The 14,528-nt window shown below is 39.4% G+C and overlaps 1 protein-coding gene and 1 long non-coding RNA gene across 2 annotated transcripts in view; one reads left to right on the top strand and one right to left on the bottom strand.

Annotated features, from left to right (window-relative positions):
* Positions 1-14,463, top strand: part of LOC140127242 (uncharacterized) — a 22,344-nt gene extending 7,881 nt beyond the window's left edge. The window contains exons 2-3 of the long non-coding RNA XR_011854969.1: positions 13,036-13,094; positions 14,375-14,463. This is a non-coding gene — a long non-coding RNA (uncharacterized lncRNA). The remainder of the gene's footprint in view (positions 1-13,035; positions 13,095-14,374) is intronic.
* The window catches only part of UBE2Q2 (ubiquitin conjugating enzyme E2 Q2), a 37,941-nt gene continuing 27,682 nt past the window's right edge, over positions 4,270-14,528 (bottom strand). The window contains exons 3-13 of the mRNA XM_072147675.1: positions 14,424-14,528; positions 13,256-13,312; positions 12,779-12,919; positions 10,449-10,533; positions 10,233-10,293; positions 9,777-9,867; positions 8,743-8,801; positions 8,337-8,385; positions 7,952-8,047; positions 7,810-7,876; positions 4,270-7,502 (exon numbers count right to left, since the gene is read on the bottom strand). Coding sequence (XP_072003776.1) covers positions 7,471-7,502; positions 7,810-7,876; positions 7,952-8,047; positions 8,337-8,385; positions 8,743-8,801; positions 9,777-9,867; positions 10,233-10,293; positions 10,449-10,533; positions 12,779-12,919; positions 13,256-13,312; positions 14,424-14,528 — 843 coding nt within the window. The 3' untranslated portion in view covers positions 4,270-7,470. The remainder of the gene's footprint in view (positions 7,503-7,809; positions 7,877-7,951; positions 8,048-8,336; positions 8,386-8,742; positions 8,802-9,776; positions 9,868-10,232; positions 10,294-10,448; positions 10,534-12,778; positions 12,920-13,255; positions 13,313-14,423) is intronic.

Here is a 14,528-nt window from a genome sequence, read left to right as displayed (position 1 = left end):
TTACAGTTGGCATGAGACAAGACTGGTGGTATCGCTCACCTTGTCTTCTCCGAACAAACTGTTTTCCAGATGTTCCAAACAATCAGAAAGGGGATTCATCAGAGAAAATGACTTTACCCCAGTCCTCAGCAGTCCACTCCCTGTACCTTTTGCAGAATATCAGTCTGTCCCTGATGTTTTTTTCTGGAGAGAAGTGGCTTCTTTGCTGCCCTCCTTGACACCAGGACTTGCTCCAAGAGTCTCCGCCTCACATTGCGTGCAGATGCACTCACACCTGCCTGCTGCCATTCCTGAGCAAGCTCTGCACTGCTGGTAGCCCTATCCCAAAGCTGAAACACTTTTAAGAGACGCTCCTGGCGCTTGCTGGTCCTTCTTGGGCGCCCTGGAGCCTTTTTCCTTGAATTCCTTGATGACACGATAGATTGTTGACTGCACGTGTTTCTTTTAGAGATAACCATGGTTAACAGAAGAGAAACAATGATGGCAAGCATCAGCCTCCTTTTAAAGTGTCCAGTGGTGTGATTCTTACTTAATCATGACAGATTGCTCCAGTTCACGACCTGTGACGAAATAGCACGTCACAGGTCGGCCGCGGGTGCATGGAGAGAGCTCACGTGCTGAGCCCTCTCCGTAGCCGGTAAGTTTTTGCTGCATATTGGTGTTTTCCCGTTGATCGCCACCGGCAGCTTCAAAAGGATGGTGGCGCATGGGCGCCGCCATCTTTTCGAGGATCGCCGCTCCCCGTAACATCATGGGGGAGCGGCGAGCCGTCGACATGGTAGCCTCGGGTCTCACGAAGACCCGAGGCTACTTCGGGTTAACCCATGCATTACAATGTGCTATCAGCACATTGTAATGTACGAGTAGTAAAACACACATATACTGCCATAGATGTAGTATGGCAGTATATGATAGGATCGTGTAGACACCCTAGGGAGTCTGAAAAATACTAAAAAAAAAACAAAAAAACCTATAATAAAAAACCCTAAAAACTCAAATCCCTTTCCCTTGAAATGATATAAATATAAATAAACAGTAAAAATCATAAACACATTAGGTATCGCCGCGTCCGAAAATGCCCGATCAAAATGTGATAACGGTTTTTCACTGCGTTTAATCCCGTAACGGAAAATCGCTCCCAAAGTCGAAAATGCCACTTTTGTCATTAAAAAAAAAAAAAATTCTATAAAAAGTGATCACATGGTCGAACAGTCCTAAAATTGATAACATTGTAAACGTCATCAAAATCCGCAAAAAACGACACCACCCACAGCTCCCGCTTCCTAGTACATGGCATGATGAAATATTCAATACCATCTCTATGAAGTGCAAATTGTTACGCAGAAAATAAGCCATCACACAGCTCTGTACATGGAAAAATAAAAAAAAGTTATGGATTTTTGATCATGGGGAGTTGAAAATGAAAAAAAAAAAAAAAAAGGGCCAGGTCCTGAAAGGGTTAAAGCAGGCCTGCAACGAAGTTGAAATGTGTTTTTGGGGAAAAAGTTCATTTTCTAGGCAAATATTAACTTTGCAATTAATTGCTGTTAAGCTGATCACTCTTTATAACATTCTGGAGTATATGCAAATTGCCATTATAAAACCTGATGCAGTAGACTTTGTAAAAATTAACATTTGTATAATTCTCAAAACTTATGGCCATGACTGTATGAGGGAATCACTGCCCAGGGAGGTGGTGACTCAGGTAAGGGTGCTGCCACACGTCACGCTTTTGGACCGTTTTTAAACAGACTAAAAACGCATGCATTTTTGTATGTTTACCATGCGTTTGGCTGGTTTTAATCTGTTTCACAGCTGCCTACACTTCTAGAAACAAAGATGAATGGTTCAAAGCAGCCAAACACATGATAAACATTCAAAAACACATGCTTTAAAACGGTCCAAATCCAGACTACAATGTTAATTCAGCATTTTCATCTTTTATTGTTCTCATCCCATTCCACTAATTAATGAATTAAGAACTGCAACTGGAATATTTCATTCATTGAGATATAGGCTAAGGTATTTTATAACAACCTAACATTTTAAAAATCCAATTGTCGCAGAGACCAAAAAAGTTTTGGCTGGGATTACAATGATAAAATATACAGTTCCGACTTGCATACAAATTCAACTTAGGGTCTGTAGGTTTGTTCTTATCTTGTATGTAACCCGGGGACTGCCTGTATTTTATTTGAGCAGTGTATACAGCTCAGTAGTGCTAAATGTAGTCGGGATATCACCAACCATCTACGGGCACGATAGTTTCTTCTACTTTGTGGTGGAACGGACACACCGCATAATTCCTAAGCCCCCTCCGTCTGGTGCAACACCAAACTTCTCAACTACAAGGACCATGATGCCATCTAGGGAGCTGGAAAACTTCAAGGTGGACAATGCATAGGTCATGGTGTTCCCGGAGTTCTCTATTGATGTACAAAGGAAGCAGGTACAGTACTTGCATGGCAAAAACCGCCTGCAGGAGTCCAACTTGAAAAATGCAAGAATCTGCCATGTGGACGGAGATCAAGTTTGGTTCTTTGGTCTCAGCATGGCTGGATACAAGGGGTTGTTTCCCTCAGAGACTCATAGTGTCCTGGCCAGCTGAATCACCACACAGCCGTCTAATGCTTGTTCAGCATGGGGCCTGTATCCTTTTCTAATGCAGCTTAAGTTCATCATACCTGCGTTTTAGGTATATGTTTTTTTTTTTCTCCTTTCCAGGTACAGAATTGGTTAGCCATTGGTATGCTGACTTCTAGACCTATTTTTGTCCTTTGTCAGGTTGGGGTTTATGCCAACACCCTCTATGACTAGTGTCTGAGGGGGGTGAGGATTGAGATGTTTATTCCTGTATTACTTCTGTTTTTTGCCCCTATGTATTGCGCTAATAAGCACTGTAGCCCTGCTGTGCCTCACCCTAGGGACCTTGACAAAAGATTCATTGTGAATCGAAATGTTGCACTTTTTTCTATGCCTGTGTGAATAAAGGTTTAACCTTTTTTCCATAATATTGGATGCTGTGGCCTTCTCTCCCCTTTTCACCCTAGGGACCATCACAACTTTTTCTACCAACTGGAGACCTAGTGATTGCTTCCTGGAACGTTTGGAGGAGCAGGTGCATCACTATCATTTACTCCAATCTCTTAGGAAGCAGTGTCCTTATCATGTGCCTAAAGGAAACACATCTGGAGGGGGAGCAGCAATACTGGCTTAAAGAGGCTTGGATGTGCTGGGTCTATCACAGTGTTCTCCTCCAATGCTATCAATGCTGATTCTGTCCATCTACGCATGGGATTCTTGTGTATTAGGTGAGGACTTTCATACTATATGGGACAGGTCCTTGGAGAGGAACTCTGAGGGAGTCAGAGACTTACCATCCCATCTTCTCCCACTGCATTCGCACTTGGGTGGCACCGCTTCAGCTTTGGCCTTGTCCGTCTGTTTTTTGGGACTTTTCTTGGATTTTTGTAAACAAGTGTCGCCAAAAGTTATAATCAGCTCTAAGCCACTTAAAAAAAATTAGCAACTTCCACATCTGATAACTTAGGGAACATTGCAGAAAAATAGACAGACAATGGTGAACTTCAAAGGAAGACGGTTTTAGTCACACAAAAAAAAAAAAAGTTTTGTAGAACCTTGCTTCCTCGCTTGGCTAGGGTGGACTGTGCATTTGGAGACTTACACTTCCGTGTACTCTACCACAAACAATCAGGATGACATCAGATATCTGATCATGTGAAATAACAGCATGCCTCCATGCTGTTGCGATTTCATGTGAGCAGATATATGCTTGTTGTATAGTTTGCTAATGTTAGGAGGCTAAAGGACCTGTGATGTCACCCTGGTCACATGGGATACTGAGAAGAGGCATGGGATAGGGGAGGTGTAGATGGTAGAAGCAGACTGTGCAGAACAAGCCTTCTCTGATGCAAGATAATATAACAAAGTTGATTTATGTGGATGTAAGGGAAACAATTTGTAGGTAAAAGGGTGTCAGCTAATAGGACCCCGTCACTAGCTGTATAGATGAAAATGTGATGACAGGTTCTCTTTAAGTGTTATATACGGTAGGCAGCAGGTGAGCAAACGTGGACGACCAGAGTAGAAGAAGTTTGCAGCACTGTGTCTCCTCTTGCCACCCATTGCAGATGTTCACAATACATTTGCCAAAGCCTCAGACATATCTTCCGTTTCATGTCTCATTTCATGTATGCTGCAGGCTTCTCTACTGTACAGAGGCAATAACTCGAACTCGGAATCCACAAGTTATATCTTAAAATGGTTTTAATCATAAACTTGATGCAAGTTTACAGATTACTGTACATTGCCAAATAAGTCTGCAATGAAAAGAAAAAAGTAAAACAAAACCCAAAAGCATGCCAAGTCAGCAACCTTCTAAACCCTATAAAAAGTCAATACCACTTAGAATATTTTCAGGTTTTTGTCTTGCCTAAAGGTTCATTGAAATAGGTGTTAAACAGGAAGGGCCTTATAAAAACATATGTACAGGCAAAAATATAGTATGGAGCACTCTGGGAGAGGAGCATTTAGCCAACTCCTACAAGGTACCACAGAAATAGTATCTGCAATAGTACAAACCAAATGAGAGATTAGCAAAACTTACAACAACATAGCAGAATATTGCATATATGTTATGGGAGATTCAGACGGTCAATGGCAAGATCCAGAACAAAATCTTTGTGCCAACTTGCTCTGCATACCAAGTGTTAGAGGTAAACAGGTACACATGAAAAATACAACAGCAGTAAGCCTAATGGGGTCAATCTGTAAAGAAAAAGGAACAAGCCATACATACGCAGTTACAGCAGTATCCAAGTAGCCTGACCTAGAGGTCACACGGGCTTTTAATGTTTTCAAAGAGAAAATCTGAGTAAACTTTGTATGGCTCTATGCTACCTTTCACAGTTTAAGATTTGAAATGTCAGACTACTATAGAAAAGTGTGTCTTCTCCGATACAAAGAATTTTATTAAACAATTGACTCAAGTCCAAAGAAATCCCATTTCCTTTTGTAGAATGCACAGATTTACCCCATTAAACACAAAAAAGGCAACAAATTAAGCCAACCCCCACCTTTTAATCCTTACTATACAACAAAAGTAATGTCTACTTACAAACTAAAAAGACATTTGGCGAGGGGAGGAAAAGGAGGAAAAAAAAAAAAAAAAAAAGTGGGCTGATCTCTCTAGTTTACCAAGTCCAAGAGCCCATTATGCTTGGAGTTTAAAATCACCCTGAACACAATGTTACAGGCCCTCCTCTTCACACAAAACTGTACAGCCACTTGCCTATCTGAAATCTTGATTATGTGCCTACTCACTCTCTTTAAATCCACAGAATTGCAACAACCCGTTAAGAATAAAAAGACATAAGAAAAAAAGGTTAATACTCTTCTCAAGCAACGCTGCTATGCTTCTCTGCCATCAGAGTTAGATATAGCACAGTTACAAGGGAATAAAGAAAGTACCAGAGGAATGAAGAAGCAGAGGCAAAAATGACCCCTAAATAAAGCTACTTAAAATAGGAATCAATAAAATAAATAGGCCAATGCCCAAGTTACAAGGGCAGATCAGGTGCCAATTTACATTTGCACATTTTAGGAATGTCACTTTAGCTGTTAAGAGCATTACATGTATCGTTTACAAGGGAAGCCATAAGGGTCTTTGATCATGCAAAGTTGCAGACAGTAAGGCAGCAGCAGGACTGGGAGCCTGCAGTTCTGCAAGGGCTCTCGGTGGGTCTTTCACCTTGCAGATCTTTCTACCGCTTGCACTGAGCTGTTCCATAGCCCATCCCCTTTGCTCTGAGTGACAGCTGTGGTATTCAACTAGAGCCCTCCTTCAGCACTTACTCATAACCATCTCAGTATTGACAACAGCTAGCTGTATAGGCTGAAAGACCTGCAGAATTGGATACCAAGATCTGCTGCTACTAATAAGATATTGAAAAGAAATTACACAGCTCTCCAGGGCTACAAGCCTGTACATCAGTGCCATTGCATTCCTGCCCAGGATCACAACCCCAAGGGTAGAACAAGCAGCTGACAAATCCAATCCCAATATGGGTCCTGATTGATAGGTCCGGCCTCGTAAACCATCCATCAGGTGTCACCGTTACATAAAAAGAATGGCACTATAACAATATGACAATTACCTACACTGTGTAAAGGATTGCTCAAGAAATGCTGCTGATGGGTGGACCCAATACCTTACGCATCCCATCAGTGGCCATGTTGGGACTGTATTGTAACAGGAGCCGACTGTACTGCGTAAGGGGGCAGTGCGGTTAAGCAAAAGAATCAAAACAAAAAACAACCCAGTACTAGTCTTTTGTCAGCCATTTGCCATAATTTAAAGGCGATGGAACAAAGTATTATTAAGATCCCCTACAATCTTAAAAACTTTTAGCCTTCCCCTTTGTCATCTACAGGGCTGCCAAAGATTGCCAAGTACTGTACTCAACTTCTCTTTTTGCAGTGCAGAGATGAATGGACACAAGGGGTAACACCAGAGCTCTCCTGATCTGTGCAAATCCTGGAAGTCGAATTTCCACCAATCCGACACTTACCAACTATCCAGGGTCTAGTTAAGCATGAAGTACACCCCCTTCAATATAAACGACAAAAGTGAAAAACTGTGGAAGTTTGTGATTACAGTGGTTTCTATGCCATCTAAATCTGCCAGTGTAGCTGAAGACTGGGTTGTTGCTGCTTTCAGAGAATGGGAGATGCCAGATGACCAGTGCAACTATATTGCATCATATGAGCTTATAGCACATTTAACGAGAAATGGCAAACATCTGTAAAATCTAAATATTACATATCAATGAGAAAAAATAATATTGCAGTTAAATCCTTTGCCACCCCACATCCAAAAGGGGGAGGGGGAATAAATCCCCAAACTAATTGAGCCAGAAGAATTGTATTTAATGGCCTCTTAAGTTTATCTACCCACAACACATTTGGCAATGCTACAATTTTCTCTTGTATCTGACTGTAGCAAGTGTGCTAGAATCACCTGCATCAACAATTTCTTATTCTGCAAAAAGTATCAAACATTTGTTTGGCTTTAAATGAAACTATACAAAGCAATTAGTTTTGCAAATTACATTTTGCAAACAAAAGGAAAAAATTTTTTTTTAACAAAAACACATGAACAAAGTGAAAGCAATTTACAACAGTCTAATAAAAGTGGAATGATGTAACTAAGCTATATCTTCTGAATTAAATAGGACGTTAAAATATTTGGAGTGGCCTCTTCAGTCAAGGCAGCTGCTCTCACTGCCAGAGAAGCAGACGTGGTCTAATATACAGGTCAGGTCTGACAGTTCCTTTAGATAATAAACTAACTTATGCTGTACAGAGGAGCAAAAAGGGCAATATTGGATCTCTTTTGGAAAGAAATAGAAAAACAAAATGGTTTAAATCTTGGTCCAAATTCGGTTCAAGTTACCCATCTTCTTTTGGAGGAGTGTACCAGCCTAAAGAGGAAGAAGAACAAAGTCATTGCAGAGGATTGTACTGTGAAACATGATCTTAAGTCATTCATATATTGCAATGGTCCCCTGTTCTAGCCATCAATTTGGCTTCTAGCTTCAATGTTTTGGTGTTATTTTTACATTGATAGAGTATAACTAAAGACTTCTCCTACTTGTACTGTCCAATTATCTGATTCATAAAGTGCAGCAGAATAGGATAGAGCTATATAAAGATTATATAAAGTCTAGTGCCTGCTATTGTCCTTACAGCAACTACTTTATTATTTGGTTACTGTAAATACCACAATACCATTTTTCTCGTGGATCTGTACTAGCGATTTGTAGGACTGCTGTGCTCGAGCGAGGTTATACTGATTCTGAAAGAAAAGAAAAATAAGCTGAAGTAGATATTTTATTGTATGCATACACAGGTAGATATAGGCAAGCCTCACCTTATTGGCTCCAAATTGCACACGGGCCTTCCCTTTAACCAGGGTAGCATTGATTTGCATGATAACAGACTCTATAGAATAGGCACTGCTCCAGCCCTAAACAAGAAAAAAGGCAAGTTAAAACGTTTTACAAATATATGACGTGCAAAAGGAAATAAAAGGATAGAAAAAAATTAAAAAATTCACAAAGATTCAACAAGATTTATATGCATTATATTACATGCTGCCTAAAAAGGATTGGTCCTCTTGTTAAATACAGGATCTGTACAGTAACAGAGGAAGAAGGCTTTAAAGCGAGATTTAAGCAGATCTGGAATAAAATTTTATCAAAGCCATTAAAAAAAAGATAATAAATTGTATGCAGAGGGTAAGATGTCTTCTATACCTGTTTAGTAAGAAGCTCCATGCACAGAGCACCTCCACCCAGAACATACCTAAAAAGCAAGCAAAAGACAGAGAGAAATTAGCTTCAAGGAACTTTAAGAAGTTGGTTTAGCTGGAGACTATATCAACAAATTTATGAACTGTTAAGGCAAAGTTTTTCAGAAAGTTCTGCAGCTTTATGGCCATAAGCAGAATTGAGCCCATCTGTGACAACATCTAATGTAAATAGGTGAAAACCCCAATGTTACGTGCAAGTGAGAATTGTAAATACTTTTTTAATGTTGAAAGTGACTTGGAGATGTAAGGGAAAAAAAGAAATAATAAATATAACCAATATTTAACATGAGAAGATCGGCCTGGCGCTTGCAGCTGATGGATAAGAATCAAGATTAAACAAAAATACTCACCCCCCAGAAAGTACAGGGGATACCACTCGCACAAATGGAGGATCAAATGGAAAATTATCCTAAAGCAGAGAAAACATATTACAAGTGCATATGTGAAGCAGAAAGCAACACCATGGCAATACAGCACAAGTCCTGAATAATGAACACTGCACTGTGATTGGTCACAATGGGCAACAGTTTTTTATTTTTTTAGAAGGTTTTCTGTTTTATACAGCATATAACAAGAACAAAATACTTTGCATATAGACTGACGCCTTTACATTTCATAGCATACTAGCATATAGTGATTTAGAACCACTACTGCACAGTGAAAAGATGCAGTAATAAGTTGCAGTCAGTGTTAAGAGACTGTGGCTGGTCTGTGATTACATTACGTAGCTGCCACACCGATAAATGGTCCAGGCAACTATGGATTCTGCAAACACAAGTATTGGGAAAGCAATATGTGAATAAAGTTTAAGAAGCACAATGCTGCAATAATTTTACATTTTCACACATGGTAGAGCTTTTGCCGTAGTATTAATACACAATTCAAGGGGTTAAATAAAACCTACCATGAGGAGTCTACTATCAGAAGTAGATCCAATGGAAGATTCCTCCTGCCGGTCTCTGCCATAATCTGTAATAATCCTGGAACCCAACCTAAGCATTTACATAAAGTTAATAACTGGTTATGTTCCAGGATTATTAAATTACAGATTAGGGCAGAGTCAGGAAGGAGGAATCTACCATCAGATCTACTTCCGATAGTAAATTCCTTAAGGATCTTAAAATTACTATTGATTAGCAAGAGGGGCTATAAAACAATAGATCCAAAACTCTCCTCCTCCCATTAGAGCACAGACCATCCTGTCCCATCCAAAGACTATTGCAGCGACCAAGTGGATGGCGTTGTGCTGGACTGGAGGAGAGAGGTATGATCTTTAGTTGTTTTATGGGACCATCTTTTTAACACTAAGATAATAATTTAAACTATGCACATGCAGTGCAGGTGTCAGAACAATACACCCACCTGACATCTATTCATGTGTTACCTTAAAGGAAAAATTCAGTAAAATGCAGTCTATGCCCTCTTTTTCTTTTAAAACCAGAAGGTCACTATGTAATGGACTGTCTGGATCAACCCTAGGAAAAAACAAAAACAAAAAAAAAACACACAAATGTTACTGACAAGTGGCTTAGTAATGGCCTACCTTAAAATGACTTAAAAAGGGGTTGTTTGGGTTTTAATTCATTTTATTTCTGGCCTGGGTGTGCTGCAAAATCAATATATATTAAAATACCCCCCCCCCCCCAACTCTTATCCTTGCCTCCTCTGGCCCTCCTGTGCTGCCAACCATCAGTGCCACGCTTATCCTTTTTTTGTTGGTTTTATAGCCCCCCCCTTTAATGAAGTTAAGGACTGGGTTAGAAACTTCTACTCATTTTGAAGAGTATGTCTATGCGTGGAGGGCAAGTCCCATATGGATAAAAAAAAATAATGATCTTACTTTAGCAGTTTTACATGCCACTCATACAGACTGTCATTTACAAGTTCCACCGAATAGATTCCTATAAAGAAAGAAAAAAAAAAGCGGATTATAAAAAGCTCAGCAAATAATGACAAAAAAAAATAAAAAATGGGAGGTCTAAGAGAAAACATTGGTTAAAGTGCAAGTCTAGCATTCTGCTGAGGAATTTGGAAGGTTTATTTTAGAAAGACAGACCTGTTTTATAACTCTGTGACCTGTATATATCCCTGAGCTCTTTCATAAGACGGTCAGAAGCTTGTACGGAGCCGGAAACTGCACCCTAATACAAGAAAATAAAAACATGAGTTACATTAAAAGATGCAAAGACCCATCAAAGTGAACAGACTCCAGTCCCAGGTCTCTTGTTTGCGATGGTCCCACTTAGGAAGCCAGGAATAAGCCATGGATGTGCCTTTATTGAGGAGACTTATTGAGGAAACCTTGAATGCTGGATTCATCACTAACAACTTTATTCATTCCTCTTGCAAATTCAAGTTAGGCCCTATCCACAGAATAATTTGCTAATCAGTAAGGGTTTCAGTGAGGAGACCCCCACAGATCACAAAAACGAGAGGTCAGATGGGGTCCCACGTACCTCAGTGTGAACCCTCGTTGCTCCATGAGAGTAATAGAGAAGACTACTGCGCATGACCGTTCTTCTCCATTCAGCTCCATGGAGCGGACAGAGATCACCGAGCGCCGCGCTTGGCAATTTCTGTTGGCTCCATTGAGATTCATCCATTGGCTCCCTGGATGAACATTTGGATGTTACCTGTAGGAGTCAAAGATCCCAATTCGAATAGCCAAATCCTATACGTGGACAACTGTGCAGCAATAAACTGCTTGAGTGCTTACCTCATATTTTTCCACAAGTTGAAAATCTTGTAATGTTGGCAGATTTTATTTACAAAAGCTTAAACTGGACACAATAGTTTCTTACTTCCTTGGTATATCATTTGGTATTATGTTGAACTGTTCAGGGGCGCCGCTGATTTCATAACCATTTAATGAACAAGTTTGGTCCCCCCCCCCCTTTTTGTCCTGCTTGACATCTGTAACTTAGTTTTAGTTTTGTGTTAAAGTTCTTTATTAAAGGCAAATATAAAATACAAGAGCAAATTATAAAAGAAAAAGAAATCTATCATCAAAATCAAGTATAAACCAGGGGCACTTGGCACACGGATCCAGGCACCGCGACTGTGGTAATCTTATATTTGTTTCCCATGGCCCCATGCCAGTTAGCCAGGAGGACTATGAGGGGGGGGGGGGGGGTTGTTTCATTAGCAACATTTTAAAAATACATTTTAGAAGGAAGCCATGGATATAGATAAGAAGATGACCACAATCAGAGTGCCTGTATCTATGAGTAAGTGTCTCTGATTTATTATGCTGGATTTTGATTGTAGATTTCCTTTAACCCATTCAGGAGTCAACCTATTTTGGCCTCATTTTTCAAATCTGCCCTGTGTAACTAAGTGGTTATAACTTTGGAACACTAACATAGCCAAGTGATTTTGAAATAGTTTTCTCGTGAAATATGTAAGGTTTTTCCACACAGTCATAACAGCAAATAGACTTGATAACTAACATTTATCAAATGTCTGCTTTATGTTGACAAGCTTTTTTAAATGCATTTTTGTAGGATGTTATGGGGCTTTGAACTTTAAGTGCCATTTTTTGACATTTTCATACAAACACAAAAATCAGGGTTATGAGGGACCTGCTTAAATCTTAAGTCATTTTAAGAGGCCTAAGTAAAAAAGCAAAAACCCCATAATTTACCACATTATAAAAACTACACCCTTCAACTTATGTAAAACAACTTTTATGAAGTTTGTTAACCCTTTAATTGTTTTACAGGAGTTAAAACAAAATCAGTTGCAATTTTGAAATTTAAATACATTCATTTAGCCAAAAAAAAAATTCTCAGTGGATAAAATACCAAAACGCTCCAAAGTTTGATACCCACGCTGTCCCAAGTATAACAATCCTCCATATGTGGTGGTAACCTGCTGTATGGGCACACGCCAGGGAATTGAAGGAAAGCTGTGCCATTCAGCATAATATGCATTGTCACTTTTTAACAGCTATACAATATTTTTTTGGCAATTTGGACATAGAAGGGCTTATAATTTCTGCAAGATTAGAGGGTCATTAGCTTATTGGTGACATTTTATTAACTCTCGAATGTATGGAGGAAAAAAAAACCCAGTAAATTCTGGTCTCCTTTCTTCTTGTACCTCATTGGGGATGTACACCGTACCATAAAAATAACATTATCTTCATTCTATAGATCATTACGATTACGGTGATACCTTATTTATGTTTATTCGTTTTTCTTCAGTAAAATTCTAAAAATATATTAGAGAAAGTCCCATTATGTATTGTCATCTTTTCAGAGACATAACTAACATTTTTTTTGGTTGACCGATCAAAAAAAAGTTGTGTGCCCAACTAAAATAAGCCCTAAACTGGTTCTTTTTTTTTGGAACATTTTTGTGAAAGGAACAACTATATGAACTTACATTAAGGTGGTCTTGTCTTTGATTCTTTCGTATCTTCTCCAAGATGGCTAGGTTTTCTTTCTCAATGCCTTCATCCTCTGATTTTTTGCCATCTACTGGCTCTTCTTCCTTCATGTCATAATGATCCAAGTCTTCAATATCCTTTAAAAAATTAGAAATAAATTAACTGCAACAATTTTGATAGCGTTTGAACAAATGAATTGCAACTAGTGTTTTATCATTCCTTTAAACAAAAAGTTTTTTTTTTTCAAAACTAGAACGGTAGCCTATCCTTAGAATTGATCCTTAGCGGATTGGCCTCACCACTCACCCAGGGGTAAGCAAAATCATGTTATACCTTATTAGAGCAAATATACGTAGTAATTAGAGTCTACCCACACATTCATGCTTACAGAGAAATCTCAACCAGGGGGGCAAACTTATGATGCCAAGAATGTACACACTACACTGTGTAACGGCCTCCTACACCTCCCCTACCTCGCCCATGTCTTCCTCCTCTTCCTCTTCAGATGTAACTTCCTCTGTTGTGCCATTCTGCAAACAGAAAATATTTATATAAAATTAGAGATTTAACAAAAGAGCTAAACTATTGAAAAGAGGTCAACCAAACTAGCACTGATTAATAGAATGTATAAGCGCCGGATGATATGAAATAACAGGATCAACCAGATTTGTTAGCAGTGTGTTAACAGACTACAAAATGTGGACCGAAACCATCAAAATATATAAAATATATGGATTTCTGCAGTGGATTTTAAAAGGGTTTTTCCCCACCAATCAAGTTTAGGCCCTATCCGCAAGAATGGTGGTTCCAATGTACCTCAGTCTGACCCTTTGTCGCTCCCCGAGATGAGGGGGGCAGCCGTCGCACATGGCTGGGTTGCCACGTTCATCTTTATGAAAATGATGGAGCTTGCCTAATTGTTTCATGGGAAAACCCCTCTAAGCGAGGAATTATAAGGTTAGGCAGTGCGGAAATGTGCAGTGTGGCTGAAAGATTAAGTTGCCATTTTCACAACATGCTGCACTTCAAGCCTTGCCTCCTTGTTGAGCTAGTCAGGAGAAAAGACTTGTAAACTAATAATACTAAAAATATGTATGCCCAAATGTATTGTAACAAAACACAGATCCCAAGGGTTAGGCCAGGGAAAAGCTCTCATTTTCTATTAATAGATTCATCTCTAGAAGTCTCCCTTAATTGGTCTAAATTTTAAAAATATATTTATATCTTGCGGTTTAGGGTCCAAATTTTTTGGTCAGTTTACACACGGATGCAAACAAATTTGGTTAATCCTGTTATTTCTTCCTAAGGGCCCATACTATACATCTCCTCTAAAGGAGAATAGGACTCTTACATGGAGGTCAGCTTAAAGCCATCAATCTTCTTCGGAAAGCAACAAATGTTAATAAGTGATCCTACCACAACATTTTCCTGCTCAGGATACTTTTGGAGGAGATTGTGACGCATCACACTTAGGAGTTCAGCATACCCAACTATATTGCAGTCGGTTTTTTACCCTATATACTTTTAGTGAAATCTACTATAGGTCAAATCTATACATTTCTTTGTTACATAATTCTGTATTTCCCCTTTAGACCACCTTGGCATGCTTATGTATCTACACCTTGAAGGAATGATTAATACCTGTCCTGTAGGCAGAGGCTGATCCAGCATTTCAACGTCAGGGTGCTGTGGGAGATTGTACAATCTGCACAGGTCACATATCAAACGCTTCAACTGCTGCAGGAG

This window comes from Engystomops pustulosus, chromosome 4, assembly GCF_040894005.1.
Source record: "Engystomops pustulosus chromosome 4, aEngPut4.maternal, whole genome shotgun sequence".
NCBI classification, from domain to species: domain Eukaryota; kingdom Metazoa; phylum Chordata; class Amphibia; order Anura; family Leptodactylidae; genus Engystomops; species Engystomops pustulosus.
The sequence above is the reverse complement of the archived record's forward strand: the minus strand, read 5'-3'. Positions and strand labels throughout refer to the sequence as shown.